This window comes from Festucalex cinctus, chromosome 4, assembly GCF_051991245.1.
Source record: "Festucalex cinctus isolate MCC-2025b chromosome 4, RoL_Fcin_1.0, whole genome shotgun sequence".
In the NCBI taxonomy this organism is placed as follows: Eukaryota; Metazoa; Chordata; class Actinopteri; order Syngnathiformes; family Syngnathidae; genus Festucalex; species Festucalex cinctus.
In genome coordinates, this window is record NC_135414.1 from 30,568,869 (window position 1) to 30,591,973 (window position 23,105).

At 40.3% G+C, this 23,105-nt stretch overlaps 4 protein-coding genes across 5 annotated transcripts; 2 read left to right on the top strand and 2 right to left on the bottom strand.

Annotated features, from left to right (window-relative positions):
• Positions 1-225: 225 nt before the first annotated feature.
• Positions 226-15,854, bottom strand: LOC144017170 (uncharacterized). The gene is made up of 9 exons (XM_077518467.1): positions 15,439-15,854; positions 13,363-14,938; positions 13,268-13,289; positions 11,262-11,454; positions 9,560-10,342; positions 6,168-6,257; positions 4,451-4,615; positions 3,217-4,209; positions 226-1,256 (listed from the first exon to the last, which is right to left on the bottom strand). Exons 1-9 carry the CDS (start codon positions 15,527-15,529, stop codon positions 322-324), a joined length of 4,848 nt encoding a protein of 1,615 aa, XP_077374593.1. The 5' UTR covers positions 15,530-15,854; the 3' UTR covers positions 226-321.
• Positions 3,790-8,411, top strand: LOC144018099 (uncharacterized). Of its 2 annotated transcripts, XM_077520244.1 has the most exons (4): positions 3,790-4,234; positions 4,806-5,604; positions 6,203-6,349; positions 6,460-8,411. In XM_077520244.1, exons 2-4 carry the CDS (start codon positions 5,481-5,483, stop codon positions 7,698-7,700), a joined length of 1,512 nt encoding a protein of 503 aa, XP_077376370.1. In that variant the 5' UTR covers positions 3,790-4,234; positions 4,806-5,480; the 3' UTR covers positions 7,701-8,411. The 2 variants fall into 2 exon arrangements, with proteins under 2 accessions (XP_077376370.1, XP_077376371.1); XM_077520245.1 differs by lacking the exon at positions 3,790-4,234 and having other exon boundaries at positions 4,669-5,604.
• A 699-nt stretch (positions 15,855-16,553) lies between the features above and the next one.
• Positions 16,554-19,656, bottom strand: LOC144018094 (uncharacterized). Its single transcript, XM_077520237.1, has 3 exons — positions 19,527-19,656; positions 18,729-18,941; positions 16,554-18,593 (listed from the first exon to the last, which is right to left on the bottom strand). Exons 2-3 carry the CDS (start codon positions 18,853-18,855, stop codon positions 16,846-16,848), a joined length of 1,875 nt encoding a protein of 624 aa, XP_077376363.1. The 5' UTR covers positions 18,856-18,941; positions 19,527-19,656; the 3' UTR covers positions 16,554-16,845.
• Positions 19,657-19,932: 276 nt separating this feature from the next.
• Positions 19,933-23,058, top strand: LOC144018102 (uncharacterized). The gene is made up of 2 exons (XM_077520247.1): positions 19,933-20,395; positions 21,420-23,058. The coding sequence occupies exons 1-2, from the start codon at positions 20,269-20,271 to the stop codon at positions 22,169-22,171; spliced, it is 879 nt and encodes a 292-aa protein (XP_077376373.1). The 5' UTR covers positions 19,933-20,268; the 3' UTR covers positions 22,172-23,058.
• Positions 23,059-23,105: the final 47 nt, after the last annotated feature.

Here is a 23,105-nt window from a genome sequence, read left to right on the forward strand (position 1 = left end):
GCAATGATGTTTACAAAGTACAGACAAAGCACAAGTCATCTTTCCAAATCTGTGGTAAAATTATTTGTTTTTCTTTTTTGGCAAATGTGAAATAGTGGAAGTAGGAGTTTTCGTCAAATAAAGTAAAGAGACCACATTGTTTGGAAAACAGGTCATTTGTGAACCGATGTTTCACATTATGGTGATTAGAGAGCAGGAAATGAGTCAATAAGTACAAACACATCCTCCGTTTCTTCAATTTATTTCTGCAGCTTCGTTGACTGCTACTCTTCTCATCAACATACGCTCGTGGCGTACTTGTGACGTGACACGAATCTTCTGTTACGCAGACACACTGCCACTGAATGCCTTCTCACCTGTGTGTATTCTCGTGTGCTCTTTTAAATACCCCTTTCGAGTGAATCCTTTGCCACAAAGTGAGCAAGCAAAAGGTGTTTCCCCAGTATGCGTCCTCGTGTGTCTTTTCAAATCTCCCTTCTGAGTGAATTTTTGGCCGCAAACTGAGCAGGAAAATGGCTTATCGCCAGTGTGTGTCCTCGCGTGTTCTGATAAATGTTCCTTTCGGGAGAATCTTTTACTGCAAACTGAGCAGGCCAGTGGTTTCTCTCCAGTGTGCGCTCTTGTGTGCCTTGTTAAATGCGTCTTCGAAGAAAATCTTTGACCGCAAACTGAGCAAACAAAAGGTTTGTCTCCGGTGTGCGTCCGTTTGTGGGTTATTAAAGTTCCCTGCGCGGAAAATCTTTGCCCACAAAGTGAGCATGCAAACGGTTTCTCCCCAGTGTGTGCTCTTGTGTGTCTTGTTAAACCGCCTTTCTGAGTGAATCTTTTGCCACAAATTAAGCATGCAAACGGTTTCTCTCCCGTGTGCGTTCTTGCATGTTTGGTTAGATTTCCTTTGACAGAGAATCTTTTCCCGCAAACTGAGCAGGCAAAAGGTTGTTCTCCGGTGTGTGTTCTTGTGTGTGCTTTCAACAATGACTTCCTGTGAAATGTTTTGCCACAATGAGAACACTGGACAGAGTTCTTGTCAGTGTGGCATGTCACGTCACCTCTAGAGTCATCATCATCTTCAGAAGACTGTGATGTTGCGTCATCATTATGTGAGAGCGGAGCCATGACGTCGTCTGATTGGGATCTTGCACAGCGATCGCCATCATCTTCTTCATCCTTCACGGTGACGACCATCACTGGAAACCTGGTGATATCCGACTCTTGCTCCTCCTCTTTAACAAGATGAAGATCTTCTCCACTGACATCTGACGACAAAAACATGGTTTGCGTAAGCTGTGATCAGCCCAGTCTCCTGTTTTGGACTTTATGTTGTATTATTGTTTATACAAATTTTTAAGATTTTCCTTTTACCAGGTTCTATTATGAAAAGGACACATATTATCAGTAGGGATGGGTGAGTACTGATACCAGGACTAGGTTTTTAGTCCGATACTGGAATTATTTTAAGGTGCCAGGTACTTGTGGAGGCTACCAGGGAAAAATAATAATCTGACATAGAGCAAGTCCTCCTCCAAGTCCGCAGCAGTCAGACACATCTGTTAATCATCCTCTGCGTCCAAAAGAAAGGTCTTTCTTCCCTTTTTTTTTGTGTGTTAAATTTAACACATAAAAGGAATAACTGTATCTGTACTCAATATCGGTGAGTACTCAGACTGAATACTGGTACTGGTATCGGCCTGGAAAAGTGGTATTGAACATACTTAATTGTCAAAATAAACAAGGTGGAACAACTTTAAAAAAAAATAATAAATTGAAGGGTGGGAATTAACTTTTTTTTTTAAATACCACCTGCATATTAATTTTTAGCTTTCAAATTTTACTCAACTCTGTCATATGAAATTATTCTCTTGGCACATACAGTGTCGAAAATCTTGCATTCCTTCTCACATAAAGTTGTCACCAAATGAATGAGAGTACGTGGACAAACCTGCCAAAGGTAACTCAACTCGAGGCTGATTGCAAACAGCGTCCAGTAGTTGACGTTGACAGTCGGTCTCCACATTTGGTCGAGAAACTTCTTCCGCGTGTTCTTCTTCTTCTTTCACAGGTTCCATACTCACAATTCACACGATAATCATAACACTTGCCGCTTACTTGCTCTCTGCGTCGCGATGCGTCTCTTTGTTTGAAGCTAGCAAGGTAAGCTAAAATAAGCTAAGCTAGGCTAGCTCGAGAAGCTTCATCGTGCGCTGGGATGATTTTCATCCGGACACGAAAATTTCGTTCATTCGGGTTTCAAGTCCTGTATGGCGATGATGGACGAACAGTGTTCGGTGTGTCCAATAATAATTCAGAACGAATCGTTAGTGAAAGCGAGTGTGGTTGAGTAATACCAAGTACGCGGATGGAAGAAGTAAGGCAGCTCTACTTGGACAAAATTAGTTGCGCTGTGATATTAACACTCAACCTTCTATTTGTTTAATATTTTTATGAAAACTGACCGGTTACACTTGTGTACTAGTGCAGCAGAGATGGGGAAAACCCGGTCAAGAGAGTAAAAACCTACCAGAGTTTGGCTTTAGGCGCAGGTTTTTCTCGTAATGACTTGTTTCCGCATTCGCGCGCGTGCGTGTACATTACAAGAAAAACCCAGAAGTCAAGAAATGGACCCGAGTCAGTTGGCTTAAGATAACGTTTTATTGACTTGTATGGTGTTCGTACTAACAAGAAAAACTAAAAAAAAAAATAATAATTGGTCGCTTATTGCCGATAATTATCGGCCACGGATATTATCGTGCATCCCTAATATTTACACAAAAAGTCGCCGGAGCGGACTTTATGAGTGAGGAAATGAAATGTCGTGTGTGGCTGAAAGGGGGCGGGGACAGAGAAAACCTCGAGGTTCATTGTGACAAAACCGGCTACCAACTAGGTCAGGTTCTGGGACTATGTTACCACGGTAACTGACTGAGAGCTTAAATTACCTCATTTTATGAAACAGGCTAGCGTTAACTTTTTTTCCCCTCTGGTTTAGGTTTCCCACATTTCAGGGTTTCTTGACGCAGGGTCCTCACTAAATCTTCTTTGTGAAATAGACCCCTAATCCAAAACTAATTGAAAAACAAAAACAAAACAAAAAGAAAAAACAAACAAACCCAAGCACAGCAAACATGCAATAGCTTGTGACTCTCACTTTTTTCGCTGACGTGAGCTAAAAACGGGCCTCAGGTTTGTTTTTTAAATTTTTTTTCCCCCACCAGCTTCATTGACGGCTGCTCTTCTCACCAGCACATTTATGTCTTTTAATGTCACGCTTGACATGAAATCTTTTCTCACACACACCGCAACTGAATTGTTTCTCTCCAGCATGCGTCTTTGTGTGCGCCGCTAAATTTGTTTTTCGGTTAAATGTTTTCCCACAGACGGAACAAGCAAAAGGTTTCTCGCCGGTGTGCGTTCTCGTGTGTCTCGTTAAATTTGTCTTTTGGGTGAACCGAAGGCCACATACCGAGCAGGCGAAAGGTTTTTCTCCAGTGTGTGTTCTTTTGTGTGTTGTTAAAATTGTATTTCTAGAGAACCGTTGACCACAAACTGAGCAAGCAAAAGGTTTCACCCCAGTGTGCGTTCTCGCGTGTATTTTCAAATCTTCTTTTATGGAGAATCTTTTATCGCAAACTAAGCAGGCAAAAGGTTTTTCTCCATCATGTCTTCTTATGTGCCTCGTTAAATTGGTCTTTATCGAAAAACCTTTACCACAAAGTGAGCAGGCAAAAGGTTTTTCTCCTGTGTGTGTCCTTGTGTGTCTTTTCAGCGTTGACTTATTGTAAAATGTTTTGTCACACTGAGAACATTTCACACGTTCTGTGACAGCGTGACATGTCATATCACCTTTTGAGTGTTCATCATCATCATCATCGTCGTCAGTGTCAGGAGCGTGTGACGTTATGTCGTCACTATCTGTTAGCGGCGCTAAGACCCTGTCTGATTGTGTTCCTCCACAGTGGTCTCCATCACCTTCGTCTTCCTCCTCCTCATCATCATCATCTTCACTCTTCACAATGACAGTCAATGGAAAGTTGGTGATGTCAGCTTCCTGCTCTTCCTCTTTAATGTGTGGCGTGTCTTGCTCCTCTGCCTCTTTCACGAAAGTGGGATCCAGCGCCTCTCCTTGAACACGAGAGGGGTTTGCCTCCTCTCCCTCTTTTATGTCGTGGCGCTCCGGCTCCTGCTGCTCAGAATGAAGATCTTCGCTGACATCTGCAGGACACAAAGCACACAGACTGTAAGATGGTCAAGTTTTGCTCAACTCTAATGTTGCGACTTTGGCGTCGCTTCAGCAGTCCAAGTGATAAGATGCATAAAATCAGCTAGTTCATTTTATTATTATTATTATTATTATTTAATTATCTGATTTTAATAATGTCAGGTGGTGTCCATTAAAAATGAGAATATTTATCATAAAAAGTAGCAATAAGTGAGCCGACAGAAATGTACAAACCCGCTGCGTGGTACACAACTTCCGGCCTGAAAACAGCGTCCACGCGTTGACGTTGTCGCTCATTCTCCTCTATTGTTCCGCAAAGTTCCTTTGCGTACAGCGCGCACATTATTGCAAGACAATCGCAACACTTTCTTCCATTTGATGAGCTTCCCTCTGTTAGCGCTTAGCCGGCTAAGCTGAGCTAGCTCAAAGAAGGCTTCGTGCACCCAGACGAGTTTATCCCGATACGAAGATTTAATGAATGATGTCTGAGCCCTGTAATGTTAAAGTAATAATGCACGTCATTTGTTCTGGCTTCATTACGTGCGGAGACGACGCGTGTATATGAAAGTCCGTTTTGTAAACCTTTTAGCACCTGATAAAGGACGGCGAGAGAACGACTTCCGGGTGACGTTCTGCGGCGAGAGGAAGAAGGAGGAGAGATGTGAAATATGTTGTCTGCATTCATGACTCTAGTAAACAGAAATATGGAAGCCCATCCCGTTAGTAAAAAATAGAATAAAAAATAAAACAATTCTAATAAAAACATTTTTTTTTTTTTAACTGTCATAAGCCCGTTATTTGTGACGTAATGCACGATACAAAAACAAAGACAAAGTTAGTTGAAGCCGCTATAAATGTTCAAGTCCATGCTTTATTGATAAGTGCAACAAAAAAACAGTAATCCTAGGTATTATAAATTAATTTCGGTTTAGACACTGAAATGAGTCGCATTCGTAGTTTGTCCAAATGGTCTTGCCGTACTACCCGTGCTAAAGCGCTACTTCTGTGCAGTTTTTTTCTTCTTCTTTTAGTTTGCCATCAAAAGATTCTTCCAAATTAATTCTGAACGCAATGAAGCCTCGGCATTGTACGTTATTCATGAACTCTTCTTGTCAGCTTCAACTCGTCTCGGTGCACGTCGAAGCTTCTCTAGCTAGCTTAGTTTAGCTTGCTAGCCGCTAACAAAGAGACGCCTTTGTTCGTAGCACAGCGCTAAACACGGATCAAATGTCAGTGTAAAGTGTTGCTATTATCGTTTTAAAAAATGTGTGCTAAAGTTGTGAAAGAAAAGCACGAGGGGGAAGTCGGTGGAGCAAAAGATCAGAAGGAGCGAGGACGTCAACTACTGGACGCTGTTTTGAGGCCTCAAGTTGTGTTCCGCCGAGCAGGTATGTAGATTTGTCAACTAAAACTTATAAGTAAGTAAGTCGTGGGTGGTTGAGCGTCGTCTGAATGCGTGGGGAGCACCAAGGCCGGTCGACTTCATTGCATCTAAAACCGTAACACGAAATTGCATTGCTAAGAAGTAACGATGTAAAAATACGTTCTTTTCAGTATGACTACTTCTCGGTTTTTGCACGTGATTTCAGCAATTATCTTCAAACATGTCAACTGCTTTTAGAAAACAACAAACAATCGATTTAGGAACTTCAAACAAAATTCGAGTCTGTGTACTGCTTTTACTTCATAGTACTTAAGCCTTATTTCTTTTTGTTTTACAGTCTTTAATGTCTTTTTCACCAATGTGGGACAGTGGCCTTGATTTGTATGTACTGTGTATTGTCAGTAAAGATCCTCATTCTAAATGGATGTAAAGAAAAAGAGGGGGCAGACAGCAAAATTGAAGGAGCTGCATGTATTTCTGGCTATGTGACAAAATTCTGTTATCATAGTCATATGTTTGGGATACGGTGTCGGGTGCCAAGATGGCAGCCGTATCGTATGACTTTACCAAACCATGTGTGTTTGTCTTCTTGCTTCCTGCAGACGTCCCAGAAGATGATCTTGGACTTGAGCGGCAGGACCGGCAGGAGCCGGAGCACTCAAACATTAAAGAGGAGGAGCAGGAAGCTGAAATCGCCGAGTTTCAAATTCTGGGTGTGATTGTGAAGGGTGAAGATGATGAAGAGCAAGGTCAGTGGTCGCGGTTTCATTCCAGTCAAAGTGAGGAGCAGCATCAAAAAGACCCAACATGAAACTTGACTTGAACAAACCTCGCACGTTTGTCTTCTTATGTCCCGCAGACGTCAGTGAAGAAGATCTTCATCTTGAGCCGCAGCAGCCAGAGCCCCATCGCATTAAGGAGGAGGAGCAAGATGATGATTTGGCGGAGTTTCCCTTGACTGTTATTGTAAAGAGCGAAGAAGGTGACGGAGACGCGTACGAAGGCTTCCAATCACAAAGCCGCTTTGCTCCGCTCGCAGATGTTGACGACATGACGGCGCACTCTCCCGACACTGATGCTGATGATGAATACTCCAGAGGTGATATGACATGTCGCACTGACAACAAACACTTAGCATGTCCTCAGTGTGACAAAACGTTTTACAACAAGTCAACGTTGCAACGGCACGTACGAACGCACACTGGAGAAAAGCCATTTGCCTGCTCAGTCTGTGATAAAAGATTCACTCAGAAGGGACATTTAATAGCACACACAAGAACGCACACTGGGGAGAAACCTTTCGCCTGTTCGGTTTGTGGCAAAGGCTTTTCCAGAAAGGGAGATTTGACAATACACTCAAGAACACACACTGGGGAGAAACCCTTTGCATGCTCATTTTGCGGTACAAGATTCCGACAGAAGGGAGATTTAATTGCACACACAAGAACCCACACTGGGGAGAAACCTTTTGCCTGCTCGGTTTGCGGCACAAGATTCACCCAGAAGGGACATTTAATAGCGCACACAAGAACACATACCGGGGAGAAAACTTTTGCCTGCTCATTTTGTGGGACAAGATTTACTCAGAAAGGGGATTTAAGAATACACATAAGAACGCACACTGGGGAGAAACCTTTTACCTGCTCAGTTTGCAGCTTAAGTTTTAGTGTGCGTTCGACATTGATTCAACACATGAGAACACACACCGGTGAGAAACCCTTTTCCTGTACAGTTTGTAGTAAAAGTTTCTCCAAAAAGACAAATTTAACAGCGCACACAAGAACACATGCCGGAGAGAAACCTTTTGCCTGTTTACTTTGTGGGAAAGGATTCACGCAGAAGGGCCATTTAATTGCGCACACAAGAACGCACACAGGGGAGAAGACGTTTGCCTGCTCGGATTGTGACAAAAGATTCGCTCAGAAGGAACATTTGATATCGCACGTAAGAACGCACACGGGTGAGAAACCGTTCAGCTGCAGCGTGTGCGAGAAAAGATTTCATGTTAAGCGTCAGGTGAAGCGACACAAGTGTTCTGGTGTGAAGGTGGTCAGTGAATCTGTAGAAACAACTTTCGACAGTGAGATGCCAACTGCCTAATCACTTTAGCCGTATTTTATTTTATTTTTTTTAAATGTCAACTACAGCACTCCTTAAATGAAAAACAGAAATTATTTTGATGGCACTCCTATTTTCGAAGATTAATGAATTAACAATTTAAAAAAAATACTTATTTCTATTTTCTTGACATTGCATTATATTTAGTTTGTGCTCATTATTAGTTAGTCTTCTTACTAAATGATGAATTGGTAATGGTATTCCACGTATATCTATGGTGACCATTCACATATTTATATGTAACCTATAATGACTTAATTTTCATACATCATAAACAAATGAAGTTTTATGTAATTTGTAATTTGGATGCTTGTCAAACAAACGTGAGCATATTTTTCATGTGTAATCGAGCTTTTTTTTTTTTTTTTTTTTTTAAATTGTACACCGGCTACTTTGTACAGTAGACCTTGCGCATGATGAACTCGGATGATCTAATGATTATTGCATGCCTTCATAAAATTTGTGTTAAACAGACGAGCCCAACCCTCCACAGGGAACTGAGCGATATTCGCCCTTATATTCCCGATATATGTTCAAACAATGAGCGTTGTATGCAAACTGACATAAGAAAGGCCTAATATGGAAAAGGAAAGTTCCCCCAAATGAGCTGCACTTGAGCAGGCTTTAAAAAAAAAAAAAAAAAACATCCATCTGATACTTGCTTGCTGTAAATAAAGTTGTCTGTTCAACAAGCTTGTGTGATCAGATTCAAAGTTGTATGCAGTTTTGAGTGCCTGGTGCGTGTGCTTGCAAATATTTGTTGACTTTTGTAGGTTGCCGCAATATGAAGTTGAGTCGTATTTGTGGTAGTTCACAAGGAAGATCTTCCACATCCAATATGGCGGACGCACCGACGCAGTACAACTAAACCAACTCAGTGAGGTAAATACTTACACATGTCTATGGGTTGCTGATTTACTCGTCACTGATATAGTGGTCGAGATTACTCGTTGGCGAAAGTTGGCAACCCTAAATAGTAATGGACAAAAACAAAAACGCCATCTTGATGGAGTTACGCCATTCAAGTTTGTATATTATACCTTATAAACTGCAACATACAAAAACAAATCGTTATCATTCATTAAAATATTACTTCCTCACATATTTTTTTTTAAATTTACAGTCAGCATAAATAACCCAAACATTAAAAAAATTAGCGGCCTAACTATGTTGCTGTACAGTCATTCTACCAATAGATGTCACTGTTGATCTATACTAGTTCTTCTCACGTCCAAGTCCACATTTAAGCTCCAGATGTTGTTTAGCAGCCCAAAGGACGCTTCTTGCTTCTCGGCTTCAGTGTGAAAGTCGAACTCATACCTGTCTCACATTTGAAAGTAATTAGAAGACATTTTACACTATTCCTTAGCTTCTGTCTGTCCTCACAGCTCGCATAGTTTTTGAAATTAGAGGCAAAGCCAAAGCGTGCTTCCTTCAAGGAGTTTATTGGTCGCTCACAGTAGAAGTTGATTGTAAATTTGACACGTAAAACAAAAGAGAATTCAACTTTTTGTACTTCAACAATTCAGAAAATGTTCAGCCAGCTAGCTTCATGCTTGCATTTAATGAAAAAAAAAAATGCCATAGTACAAACGCACAACAGCAAAAAACGTATCTACACAAAACTGAGCTTCCCCCTTTAACTTGTATAGTTCACAACTTACATAAAAAAAAAGAAAAAAAATCACAGGACACACTATCAATACATGTTCCCGTTTTTCATTTGATGAGTCCACTATATACAAATCCCAAAATGGTGATTAGGGAGTCGTGACTGCGCCGTTGACGGCCAGTTTCTTCCCAGATGTTTTTGCAGCGTCAGTCGACGCCACTCTTCCCACCAGCGCACTTGTGTCTCTTCACCTCACGCTTGACGTAGAATCTTTTATCGCACACGCTGCAACTGAATGGTTTCTCACCAGTGTGCGTTCTTGTGTGTGTTATCAAAGTGCACCTTTGGGTGAATCCTTTCCCACAAAACGAGCAGGCAAAAGGTTTCTCTCCGGTGTGCGTCCTTTTGTGTGTTATCAAATGTCCCTGCGCGGAGAATCGCTTCTCGCAAACTGAGCAGGCAAACGGTTTTTCCCCAGTGTGCGTTCTTGTGTGCGCTTTTACGTGTGCCTTTTGACTGAATTTTTTACCGCAGACTGAACAGGAATAAGGTTTCTCTCCGGTGTGTGTTCTTGTGTGTACTATTAAATGCCTTTTGATGGAGAATCTTTTATGACAAACCGAGCAGGCAAAAGGTTTTTCTCCAGTGTGCGTTCTTGTGTGCCTTTTCAGCGACGAACTGTAGAAAAATGTTTTGTCGCACTGGGAACATTTCACGCGTTTGTTGTCAGCGTCACATGTCGCATCGTCTTTGGCGTGTCCATCGTCTTCGTCAGACGAGTGCGACGTCACGTCGTCGCCTTCTAATAGCGGCGCGAAGAGGCCGTCGTCTTCTTGTAAGGGTCCACGGTGGTCTCCGTCATCCTCTTCTTCTTCATCATCATCATCTTCACTCTTCACAATGACAGTCAACGGAAAGTCTGCGATATCAGCCTCTTGTTCTTCTTCTTTAATGTGACAGGACGCCTGTTGGCCTTTAACATGAGGGCGCTCCGACGCTTGTTCAGTCACATCTGCATGACAGGAGACAAGAAGATAAAACCAAATGATTTGCTTCAGTCAAGTTTACACCAAGTTTGACTCAAGGTGAGTCCATTTATGTGACAAGTCGAGTCACCTTATGCATGCAGTCTTACCAGCAGTCTTTATAAAGAGAGACGACAAATAAGGTCAAATGCATTATGGTACCTTGACCTACATGTTTTTTTCCCCCCCCTTTCATGACCAAGCTAGTAACTGATTTTACTTGGATACCGATTCAATATTCTCCACCGAAATTAAGTCAAATGCCATTAATCCATTCCACCACCACCCTGGAAACATTTAAATGTTATTTTAATAAAGACAAGTAGCACTGTATTCACAAAAATATAAAAGAATAAGACTGTAAGAAAAAAAATCATAAAGTAAAATTACAGTACATTAGCACAAGATGAGTCACACAAGTCACAACTTTACTTTAGACAAAATGGTGTGGATAAGAAGAATGTAGCTATCTGAAATGTTCCTTTTGAGTAGGCAAAAGTGAATTTCAGATATCTGCAACACACATCCAGTCTAGCTGTTACTGCAAATGTAAAAAGAGGACTTTCCATTCAAAGTCGTCGTCACACTTTAGGCAGGTACGTTGATGACATCTTAGACGCTACTATGATTGGTCGATAAAAACCAAATCTCGACTGTAGACCAAGTTTCTATCGTAATTTGTCAGTCCAACCTGGAACCCAGCCACCACCTCGAAGGCATCTGAATGGAAGTGGAAGTTTTGTGGCCATTATTAGTCTGTTCCAGCAAGGCAAAGTGGTCTGTAAAGAGTCCCACTCATTTCATCAGTCGATAAAACCTTTGAAAAATCTGTCACGTGGTATTTCTTGGCCCTCTAACACTAGAAAGTAGTTAGTTGCTGATAAAGTGAGAGTAAGTAAAACAAACCTGCTTTGAGAATCACATCTTGATGCTTCTCCAAATCAGCTTCCAGGACTTGCTCCTTCTCCTCCTCTTTTGTCAGAGAGAGATTCTCATCGCACTCTTCTTCTTTCACACGTTTTGTGGACATTTTCACATGATAATAATAATAATAATAAGCCCACTTTACAGCGCACTCACTCAACTCAGAGACGTGCTGCTAACGAATGACGTGTCTCTTTGTTTGCGGCTAGCAAGCTAAGCTAAACCATCTGAAGACGCCTCGGCGAGACGATTTTATACAAGTTGGTTCATACCTTTTGCCAATAAAAATAGAGATCATCTGTCAAGTATCATCTACGCTCGGTATCATATCGGGAGGATTATTTAATAAAGCGCGTTTTGTTACACTCACTCAACAGTACACGGAAGCGTTTCAGCAGAATTTGTACGGCAACTCCATTTGGACAAATTACGTCTGCGATGATAAAACCACCCGCATTTTCAGAATGGAGTCCCTAAGGTGACATGGTAGAAAAAATAAATAAATACTTTGCGTTCCCTCGCAAAACATTTTCGCAAAGATTGCGTGCCCTCGCGAAAAAACTTGCGTTCTCTTGCAATCTTTGCGAGAGAACGCAAAGTTTTTCGCCTACTATGTCACCTTAGCTGCGCCGTAAACACTTCCGGGTTATCTTCCATGTTACCAAAAGCGACGTGTAAACAAAGCAGTGGGAAAAATACATGCTCCATCCTAGTCGCTTTGGGAAAGCTTTCCCACTATTTTGTTTCATGTTTACAAACGTTCCATCCTCGTCAAAAAAAAAAAAACATTCGTCATGAAGAAACGCGCGTTTAACGTCATTGCAAAAAAGCATCCAACAAGCGTTTGAAGACAACCAAGCGATGTATTTTGATTTGGCACCAAGAACGTCAACTTTGATTTACTTCCGGTAAATGGCGTCCCCTGTTCTTTTTGAGTGGGTTAAGGATTTAGAATTGGAGTTTTACATCACATTAGCAGCGCGTTCCGCTGAAGTCTCCCTGCACCGGAAGTTTGGGTGCGCTCATCCGCTAGGGGCTAACTAAATATACATTTAAAATAAAAATAATAATAATAATAATAATCAAAGTAAAAGTCAAAGTACATGCAGACATCTTGACAGGTGTAAGTTGAAACCACCGCCAACACCATGTTATGTTTACTCTTCCGTGTAAAAAAAAAAAAAAAAAGGCAGAAAGCAGCTTTTGAGTACCATGATATTTTATTATTATTATTATTATTATTATTTAAGAGCTAGCTTGTAATGATGTTGATTTGCCTCCCTCTGCAGGCGTGTTTGTGTAATTAAAATTTCTGTTAATTTCGACCTGTATTCCTGCGTTCTACCTGTGTTGTCATTTCATGTATTGATTCTTTATCATTTCAATTTCACAAAATGTAACAACAACTAGGGATTGAAGAGAACATTAAACAATTTAGCTTTTACTCCAGCATCTTCAATTCTCTTCAAGATTGTTCGCTATCTGTCAATTTGTGTTAAGACGGAATGAGGTTTGCATCTCACTAAATAACTCGCCGGAAGAATTCCAAGTTCAACGAAGGGTTTATTTACAAAAACAGAAACGTGGTTGACAACACAGAAAATCTCCGCATTGGCCTAAATGAGTAAATGGCCTGAGGAGGAGGGGCAAGAACAGTCAAGAATATTATTACAGCTGTGATCATTTCAAATGACCATTAGCTTAGTATTGATGCACAATTTTAGACAAGTATAATTAAAACAATCAATAGCTTTCAACCACTGAGAGCGGTACTGCTCAACCACCGCACACACATTTTCCTATTGTCACTAACTTATACAAGTCAAAAACAAGAACAATACATTGTGGGGAAAACAATCTTTTGAAAGTAATTCTTTCAAACACATACTAGCAGTAATAATGTCCTATTTTTTCCCGACCTATTTTTTCCCTTATAGGTGCATCGCAGCACCCATAATGAACCCGCGACCCATTTCTGGGTCCCGAACCCCACAGTTGAGAATCACTACTCTAAAGGAAGTATGGAAGGAGTCTGTGTTTTCCAACACTGTTGCACTTTCTTCCATTTATTTTGCAGCTTCACTCATCATTGCTCTTCTCACTGCACTCGTGCATCTTGACCTGATCCTGACCAGAGAATCTTTTATCACATACGTTGCAACTAAATACTTTATCGCCGGCGTGTGTTTTTGTGTGCCGAGTTAAATCTGGATTTCGAGAAAATGTTTTTCCACAAACTGAGCAGGCGAAAGGTTTTTCCCCACTGTGTGTTCTCGTGTGCATTGTTAAACTGGCCTTGACAGAAAATGTTTTGCCACAAACTGAGCAGGCGAAAGGTTTTTCCCCAGTGTGTGTTCTTGTGTGCATTGTTAAATTTGTCTTAACAGAAAATGTTTTACCACAAACGGAGCAAGCAAAAGGTTTTTCCCCAGTGTGTGTTCTTGTGTGCTTGGTTAGGCTTGTCTTTACAGAAAATGTTTTACCACAAACCGAGCATGCAAAAGGATTTTCTCCCGTGTGTGTTCTTGAGTGCCTTTTTAGGTCTTGATTCCTATAAAATGTTTTACCACAAACTGAGCAGGAAAAAGTTTTCTCACCAGTGTGTGTTCTTGTATGCAATGTTAAAGATGTCTTGACAGAAAATGTTTTGCCACAAACTGAGCAAGCAAAAGGTTTTTCCCCAGTGTGCGTTCTTGAGTGTATTGTTAAATGTTCATTTCGATAAAATGTTTTACCACAAACGGAGCAGGAAAAGGGTCTCTCTCTAGTGTGCGTTCTTGAGTGTTTTTTAAAATCACATTTAATAGAAAAGCCTTTACCACATACTGAACAGGAAAAAGGTTTTTCCCCGGTATGTGTTCTTGTGTGAGTTGTTAAATTTCCCTTTATCGAGAATCTTTTCCCACAAATTGAGCAGACAAAAGGTTTTTCTCCAGTGTGTGTCCTCGTGTGAACCGCTAAAGCGTCATTTTGAGTGAATCTTTTCCCACAAACTGAGCAAGGAAAAGGTTTTTCTCCAGTGTGTGTTCTTCGGTGTACTTTTAAATGTCCCTTCTCTCTGAACGGTTTGCCACAAACTGAACAGCGAAAGGGTTTCTCCCCAGTGTGCGTCCTTGCGTGTGTTGTTAAACTCGTCTTTACAGAAAATGTTTTCCCGCAAACCGAGCAGGCGAAAGGTCTTTCCTCAGTGTGCTTTCTTGTGTGGCTTGTTAAATGCACGTTCCTGGAGAAGCTTTTGCCGCAAACGGAGCAGACAAAAGGTTTTTCTCCGTTGTGTGTTCTCGTGTGTCTGTTCAAGGATGACTTGCTGACAAAGGTTTTGTCACACTGACAACATTTCATGCGTTTGTTGCCACTGTTACATGTCAAATCATCATCATCATCATCATCATCGTCGTCGTCGTCAGGGTCAGTGTGAGAAGAGCGTGACGTGTTGTCGCCATCTGAAAGTGGCGGCATGAGGCTGCCCGATTGTGATCCTTCACGATGCTCTCCATCACTTTCTTCACTCTTCACAGTGACAATAATCAATGGAAACTTGGTGACGTCATCCTCTAACTCTTCTTCTTTTATGTGAGGAGGCTCTGGCTTTTCTTCCTCTTTAATTTGGGCGAACTCCGGCTTCTGCCGCTCAGGACCAAGATCGTCTTCAGGGAGGTCTGCAGGACACAAGAAAACAAAAAGTCAGTTACATTGCATGCTGCGACTGATGTTTTGGATTATTGACTCGACAATGTTTTGGCAATGTTTAAGGTAATATAAATTCAACTTAAAACCCGTAGGCGTTATTGTGACCCGTTTTGGGCTTTTGATGGTTCTGACCAAGTCATTTCAAAATAAGATAATGCCCAGGGGTTAAGAAGCCAATTTGATTAAAGGGTAAATGTCTTCAACAAACAAGAATTGTCCATTCATTAATGAGGCGCAGCAGTGTACAGTAGTGCTAATAAAAAAACAAGTCATGCTAATGTTAGCCAACGCTACGATGCAATCTACTAACAGCTCTCCTCTCAATGACATATTTAAATGTAGCGTGAAAAACTAGCAGGGATTTAATTAAAAATAAACACGCTTTTATTTTATTTTTTTTTTAAGATTATGACGTAGTTAGTAAACAAGTGAGAGGGTCCGTTTAAGACAGATTGTTGTTCCAACTTACAAAGCGTGTCCAGTAGTTGAGGTTGTGGCTCGTTTTCCTCTTCCGTTCCGCAAAGTTCCTTCTTGTACTCTGCTGTCTTTCTTGCACACATTTTCACGCCACAATTACAATACTTCGCGCTCACTTGATTTCTTCTCAGGGATGTGTTGCAAACACATCGCCTCTCTTTGTTAGCGGCTAGCAAGCTTTGCTAAAGTTAGCTCGAGAAGCTCCATCATGCACCCAAACGAGTTTATCCCAACAAGAATATTCAATTTAGAATGTTTGAGTCGAGTAAAATAGTGACGGACAAATCACTTCGAGGCTTTAGTCCGGCCAGTACTAATTCTGATCGAATTATTTATCGGGAAGAATGATTTGGTGAAGCGCCACTGATCAGCGTGAAGCGCCGACTCAATCTGTAGTGCGCATGCGCATCAGGTCGGCCATTTTGGCAGCAAGCTACGGTGACGGCATCCAGACATGTGTCGGTCCGTTTGTTTGTTTTGGTAATTTGTGTGAGTTTATAGCAATCAAATCGAAGGTTTTTCGAGATCGCTTGGAAGAATATATTCTTGGGCTATTTTTTATTTTTTTTTTAAAGGTGGAATTGGGGAAAAAAATATTATCTTAATACAATTTTTGTCATTAATTTCAAAACATCACATTTATTTTTTGTTGTAAATTCCATGGAAGAAAGCCGGACTTTGTTTCCTTCTATAGCGAATTCAAATAAATCTATTTTTAGTCAAATATTCTGATAGATGGATGTTTGAACTAGTGGTTAATATTGATATTAAAACCCTTATGTCGGTAACTGGTGCATACATGAGACAGACAAGCATCAAAATGACAACACAACATTTAGGTAAAAGATTTTAAAAAAAAGAAAAAAGTTACATAAATAGAATAAAATAAACTAAATACCTCATTACATTGGCTAGCATAAATCTATAAAATATGTAATTAAATATATGATCAAGTCAAATCAACTTTATTTATGCAACTGCCACTCAAAGTGCTTTACAATAAAATAAAAACAAAGTGTAATAATTTAAAATCAACTGATAAAACCGTCTTAGCCAACCACCCACTCCCTCCTCCTTCCCACCCGCTCAACCTCCCCAACCGCTGTACCGCACACCCCACATTAAGTACACATCGCTGAAGAGGTGAGGATATGTTTGATGTCGACATATATATATATATTTTTTTTTTTAAAGTATTAATTTATGAATTATTGAAGATCACAAGGATGTTCATGCATCCTCCTGTTTGTGCACTTCTGTTCCTTGTCAATTTGAGATTTTTTAAATAAAGGGATGGAAAGTAAATGTATCCAAATAATTGAGTTATAAATAATAAAAAAAAGCTACAAATTAATCAATTATTTATACATAATTGGCCATTAAAGATTCTCATTCAGATTTATCGTCGGTGTGTGTGTTTTGTGTGTTTTGTTAAGTAGGCGTTCCGAGCGAATCGTTGACCACAAACCGAGCAGGCAAAGGGTTTCTCCCCAGTGTGCGTTCTTGTGTGGGCTGTTAAAGTTGACTTGACAGAAAATGTCTGACCACAAACTGAGCATGCAAAAGGTTTTTCCCCACTGTGCGTTCTCGTGTGCCTTGTTAGATGTTCGTTTTTAAAAAATGTTTTATCGCAAACTGAGCAGGCAAATGGTTTTTCTGCAGTATGTGTTCTTGTGTGCGCTATTAAATGTACCTTCTGAGTGAATGTTTTAACACAGAGTAAGCAGGCAAAAGGTCTTTCCCCAGTGTGTGTTCTTGCGTGACTTGTTAAATGTTTCTTAACAGAAAAACTCTTATCGCAAAATGAACAGGCAAAAGGTTTTTCCCCAGTGTGTGTCCTTGTGTGGCTGGTTAAATGTGTCTTTAAAGAAAATGTTTTACCACAGACTGAGCAAGCAAAAGGTTTTTCTCCAGTGTGTGTTCTTGAGTGCCTCGTTAAATCTGAATTTTTAGAAAATGTTTTACCGCAAACTGAGCAGACAAATGGTTTTTCCCCAGTGTGTGTTCTTGAGTGCCTCGTTAAATCTGAATTTTCAGAAAATGTTTTACCACAAACTGAGCAGGCAAAGGGTTTCTCCCCAGTGTGCGTTCTTGTGTGGGTTGTTAAAGTTGACTTGACAGAAAATGTCTGACCACAAACTGAGCATGCAAAAGGTTTTTCCCCACTGTGCGTTCTCGTGTGCCTTGTTAGATGTTCGTTTTTAAAAAATGTTTTATCGCAAACTGAGCAGGCAAATGGTTTTTCTGCAGTATGTGTTCTTGTGTGCGCTATTAAATGTACCTTCTGAGTGAATGTTTTAACACAGAGTAAGCAGGCAAAAGGTCTTTCCCCAGTGTGTGTTCTTGCGTGGCTTGTTAAATGTTTCTTAACAGAAAAACTCTTATCGCAAAATGAACAGGCAAAAGGTTTTTCCCCAGTGTGTGTCCTTGTGTGGCTGGTTAAATGTGTCTTTAAAGAAAATGTTTTACCACAGACTGAGCAAGCAAAAGGTTTTTCTCCAGTGTGTGTTCTTGAGTGCCTCGTTAAATCTGAATTTTTAGAAAATGTTTTACCGCAAACTGAGCAGACAAATGGTTTTTCCCCAGTGTGTGTTCTTGAGTGCCTCGTTAAATCTGAATTTTCAGAAAATGTTTTACCACAAACTGAGCAGGCAAAAGGCTTCTCCCCAGTGTGTCTTCTTGTGTGTTTTTCTAAGTAACCCTTTGTAGAAAACATTTTATCACATAGTGTACAGGCAAAAGCTTTTTCTCCAGTGTGTTTTCTCGTGTGTCTTTCCAAGGATGACTTGTTGGCAAAAGTTTTATCACAATGGGAACATTTCATTTGTCTATTGTTATTGTGACATATATCACCTTTAGAGTGTTCATCCTCATCCTCATCATCCTTATCATCGCCATCTTCAGTGTCAGAAGAGTGTGACATTACGTTTTCACCATCTGAAAGTGGTGGGATGAGGTCGTCTGTTTGTGATCCCCTACATTGCTCTCCATCACCTTCTTCACTTGTCACAAAGTCACCAGTCAATGGAAACTTGGTGATTTCATCCTCCTGCTCTTCTTCCTTAATGTGTGGGGTCTCCCCCTCCTCGTCCTCTTTATTTTGTGGGGGCTCTTGCCTCTCAGGAAGGAAATATTCTTTATTGGGGTCTGCAGGACACAAAAAGACCAACGCACAGGTTGCTTAAGCCTCATATGCTTGCAATGCTGCATCCACTGCCGAAATAAAACCAGAAGTTTTTTTGTTGTTGTTTTTTTTAGGAATAGAACGTAGTGAGTACGAACCTGCTCTGTGGAAGACAACTCCAGGTTCCAACTTGCAAAGCACGTCCAGTTGTTGAGGTTGTGGCTTGATGTCGTCTTCTGCTCCACAAAGTTCCTCTCTGAACTCTGCTGTCTTACTTGCACACATTTTCGGGCGACAATCACAACACTTTGAGCAGTCACTTGGTCTCTTCTGTTATTTCTAATACATGTCGGTTCTCATGTCGGACCACACTGCGTTGCACAAAAACAGCGTGTTAGAATACTGACGACAAATTAACACGCACACACATATAGGAAGAACCACTTAAGCAAAAAGCTTATTCTCCCACAGCCCAAAACCCCTCAATCACACTACAGTACAACAATTGTCGAATATTCTTTCAAATAATACCACAGCCCCCCTGTGGTAAATGCTTTATCTTTAAACTTAAACATAAACAAAATAAACTTTTTATCATCTGAAAACGTGAGGGGAGCAACCAGAGTATATCCCTTATTCTTTCCAAATAAAAGCTCTAACTTAAAAAAAAAAAAAAAAAAAAAAAAAAAAAAACGGAAGTAAACAAAGTAAAGCCCAGGCTGTTCAATAATAAACTACTCGAAATATAAAGTAAAACAATTCAATAATTTGGGGGAAATAAATAAACAGAATTACAATAGTTTTCAACAGTCGTTTTTCGATCTCCTACACACACGCGTCTCTTTGTTAGCGGTTTATCAAGCTAAGCTAGCTACAAAGTGCATCCAGACGAGTTTATCTGAACGCCAAGATTTGATTTATTCTGTTTCAACCCGGTAAAATAGTAATGGACGCACTGTGTCGATGCTTGGGTTCGTTCAGAATTAATTCAGGAATAATTATTTCGCGGCCGTATTCTGACCACGGTCGGCGACATTTAGCGACTACACAGTGCGCATGCGCCATGCGCATCCGGGCGAGCATTTTGATAGCAAGCTACGGCAACTACACTAGAACACGACAATAATATATAAAACCCGTTTCTTTTAAAATGGATGATATCGGTTTCGTAGAATTGACGTAATCTACGTGTAGACACACAGTGTTTTGTATGCAATTGTAATATATTTGGTTCAATTAACGGAATTTATTTTATTATTATTTTTTTTTTACAACTTTCGTTGTTTGTTCGTCACAAAATATTTTGTCCCAGTGTAGTAGCCGTAGCACGCTATCAAAATGGCCGCTCTGCTGCACATGCGCAATGTGCATCGTTGATTGCGTAATGCGTAGACTGGCGAGGCCTCTGAATGGTGCTCTGATCTTGGCTCGATCACGCGCTTCACTAGATCAATCTTCTCGATTTATCACTGACCGGACTAAAGCATCCATTCAGTACGTGTATCACAATTTTACTGGACCAAAACGGAATAAATGTAATATTCGTGTCCATATAAACCTGTCTGGGTTCACGTTGAAGCTTTTCTTGCTCACGTAGGCTCGCTTGCGAACCGCAAACAAAGGCTAACATTTGTTAGCATAGCATTGCTCAAAAGATATCAACTTCGTGCTTAAGTGTTGTGATTGTAAGGCGTGAAAATGTGTGCAAGAAAGACATCAGAGTACGAAGAGGAACTTTGTGGAGTTGAAGAAGACATCAAGCCACAACGTCACTTACTTGACGAGCTTTGCAATTTGGAACCTCGAGTTGTCTTACAGAGAACAGGTTTGGTCACTTTTTACTCTCACTTGTTTAATAACTGCATTGTTTTCCCAAAACTATTCCACTGTTCATTTTTAATAGAACCAATGTTAGAATTTCATGATTCATTTAACCAGGAAATGTTGTTCTTCTTAGCTCTGTGTTTAATATTCTATCTGAATTGTAAAATAATTTCTTTTAATTTACTTGTTAACAAAGAACAGTAATGATCTACATCAATTCCTGAAAACAGTCAATTCTACTGAGTTTTGGAATTTGTTGTGGTCATGTTTTGGAATCCTTCTGCTTAAATCACTTAATATTTAGTTTTGTATTGATCATTATCAGATTGTGATCTGACAACGCAGTCAGCATTTTAAATGAATTTAGTATCCTCTCTGGTCTGTTAGTGAAGGCTAGATTTATCCATCTACTTGTACAACTTGAGTTCATGTGGGGCCATTAATAACCTGAGGCTGAGTCATATCAAAATTATCCGCTGTCCCTTTTCAGATGGTTTCTGTTTTGTTTAACCTCCCAATTTACATTTAAATCACACATAATCACCTTTTTGGTCAAATGGAATTGTTTCACTACGTTTTCAAAATTTTCATAAAAATCTAAATTTGAAGAAGGGGGTCTATCGACAGTTACAAGAGTAAAAGACATTTGCTGTGACAATGTTAAATTAAAAGCAATAAATTGTAGTTAATTATCATGTGCCACATGTAATCAGAACTTCCCCCACCCTTTGAGCCCTGCCTATCTTTTCAAAATGCTTTATAGCCAGACAGTTTTGATGAAAAAAAATCGATTGTGCATCTCTAATATCCTTTTTGTATGCTGGTGTAGTGTGTAAGTCATCCAAGTTAATTTGCGAGGAGTGAGTAAAGCCAACTGGACTATTCTTGCGAGTTGAAGGCAATTCACTTTCTTCAGTTCGTCTTTCATCACCTTAAATATTTTAGATGCAGTAATATGCAGCATCAAATTCACATGAGGCTTGACTTAAGCGTCTCGCGTGCTTTTGTCTTTTTGTGTCCTGCAGACCCCAGTGAGGAAAATTTCCATCCCGAGGGGCAAGAGTCCCCAAAAATGAAAGAAGAGGAGCCGGAGACCTCACACATTAAAGAAGAGGAGCAAGAGGACGACATCACCAAGTTCCCATTGACTGTTGTCACTGTAAGTGACGAAGGTGATGGAGACCACTGCGGAGGATCACAGACAGGCGACGGCCTCATACCGCCACTTTCGGACGCTGACCATGATGTAACGTCTTCTGACACAGACGACGACGACGACGATGATGATGATGATGATGATGATGATGATGATGATGAACACTCTAAAGGTGATGTGACGAGTCACAATGACAGTAGACGAGTGGAATGTTCTCACTGTGACAAAACCTTTGCCAACAAGTCATCCTTGAAAAAGCACTTGAGAATACACACTGGGGAAAAACCTTTTGCTTGCTCACTTTGTGGCGAAGCGTTCATCCAGAAGGCTCATTTAATATCACACACAAGACGACACACTGGTGAAAAACCATTCGTCTGCTCGGTTTGTGGCGACGCATTCATTCAGAAGGTTCAGTTAACAGCGCACACAAGAAGACACACTGGGGAAAAACCGTTTGTCTGCTACGTTTGTGGTAAAACATTTTCTCTAAATTCAGTTTTGACAAGGCACTCAAGAATACACACTGGGGAAAAACCTTTTGTCTGCTCACTTTGTGGCAAATCATTCAATCAGAAGATGCATTTAATAGAACACACAAGAAGACACGCTGGAGAATAACAATTTGCCCGCTCACTTTGTGGTCAGAGATTCAAATTCAACATTTAGAATGTGACACAATGTATGGGCAGCAAACAACTATTATTGATTAATCTGCCAATTATTTTTTGGATTAATTCATTGGATATTCATATCCATTCATTTTCTTGGGTGGGGGGGGTTGGGCATTTGCCTTGTGTGCTTGTACAGAGAGAAGCTGTTCCTTTCATTTTGGTGAAAATGTAATTTGCGCAGTTAAATGCACTGTCGTTGTAGCTCTAGTCATAATAAAGGTGTCTTGACAGCTGGAATGTGTAGAGACTTTTATTTTGTTAGTGCTGCAAGGAAGTGTTAAGTAAATCTTCACGACTCTGAAGAGCAATTTGCCAGCACTTCTCTTCCACAAAGAACCATTCGAAAGATAAAGCTTAAACACACTCACTCATTCATTTAACATTGTTTACTCGCTCGTACTTCACATCATGGCTATGTTAGCGACTGTATCACACCTCAAAAGATGGCGGCTGCATTTGTTGTTCCCCAAATGTAACTGCTAATAGCTGTATTTCTCTACCATCTGTTCAGGACTGTCTTTCATTCTGATTGCTAAACAGGGATCCTGGTAGAAAACACGCATTGATAACAGTCAGTGTTTTCAATCCACAAATAACATAAGTTGTCACTAGCAACAGTGGCAACTATGGCTTTATGTTTAGCTAGCTTCTTTATTTTCTTTTGTTTTTGTCTGTATTAATAGTGTATTTGTGTAATGTTTAAAATTTGTTTGTGTAATCTGTTTACAATTGTAAAAAAAAAAAAAAAAAGAACTGGGCTAAATAACTCGCTGCTCAAAAACACGTCATCAATTTTGATAAGCTGCCTTTGGGTAGCCCCGGTATTATAATGCTGTTGTAAATTACGAAATAAAAAGGGAAAATAAACTTTTAAAAAAAAC

What these genes read in the sequence shown, in the direction of transcription:
- LOC144018099 (XM_077520244.1), top strand. Translation starts at nt 5,481, where the DNA reads ATGTGTGCTAAAGTTGTGAAAGAAAAGCACGAGGGGGAAGTCGGTGGA. An exon ending in AGTTGTGTTCCGCCGAGCAG is followed by an intron (nt 5,605 to 6,202) that starts GTATGTAGATTT and finishes TGCTTCCTGCAG; the next exon opens with ACGTCCCAGAAGATGATCTT. An exon ending in TGAAGATGATGAAGAGCAAG is followed by an intron (nt 6,350 to 6,459) that starts GTCAGTGGTCGC and finishes TATGTCCCGCAG; the next exon opens with ACGTCAGTGAAGAAGATCTT.
- LOC144017170 (XM_077518467.1), bottom strand. Translation starts at nt 15,529, where the DNA reads ATGTGTGCAAGAAAGACAGCAGAGTACAAGAAGGAACTTTGCGGAACG. An exon ending in AGATGTGATTCTCAAAGCAG is followed by an intron (nt 10,343 to 11,261) that starts GTTTGTTTTACT and finishes CCTGTCATGCAG; the next exon opens with ATGTGACTGAACAAGCGTCG. An exon ending in GAAGAGACACAAGTGCGCTG is followed by an intron (nt 6,258 to 9,559) that starts GTGGGAAGAGTG and finishes TTAATGTTTGAG; the next exon opens with TGCTCCGGCTCCTGCCGGTC.
- LOC144018094 (XM_077520237.1), bottom strand. Translation starts at nt 18,855, where the DNA reads ATGTGTGCAAGTAAGACAGCAGAGTTCAGAGAGGAACTTTGTGGAGCA. An exon ending in AGTTGTCTTCCACAGAGCAG is followed by an intron (nt 18,594 to 18,728) that starts GTTCGTACTCAC and finishes TGTGTCCTGCAG; the next exon opens with ACCCCAATAAAGAATATTTC.
- LOC144018102 (XM_077520247.1), top strand. Translation starts at nt 20,269, where the DNA reads ATGTGTGCAAGAAAGACATCAGAGTACGAAGAGGAACTTTGTGGAGTT. An exon ending in AGTTGTCTTACAGAGAACAG is followed by an intron (nt 20,396 to 21,419) that starts GTTTGGTCACTT and finishes TGTGTCCTGCAG; the next exon opens with ACCCCAGTGAGGAAAATTTC.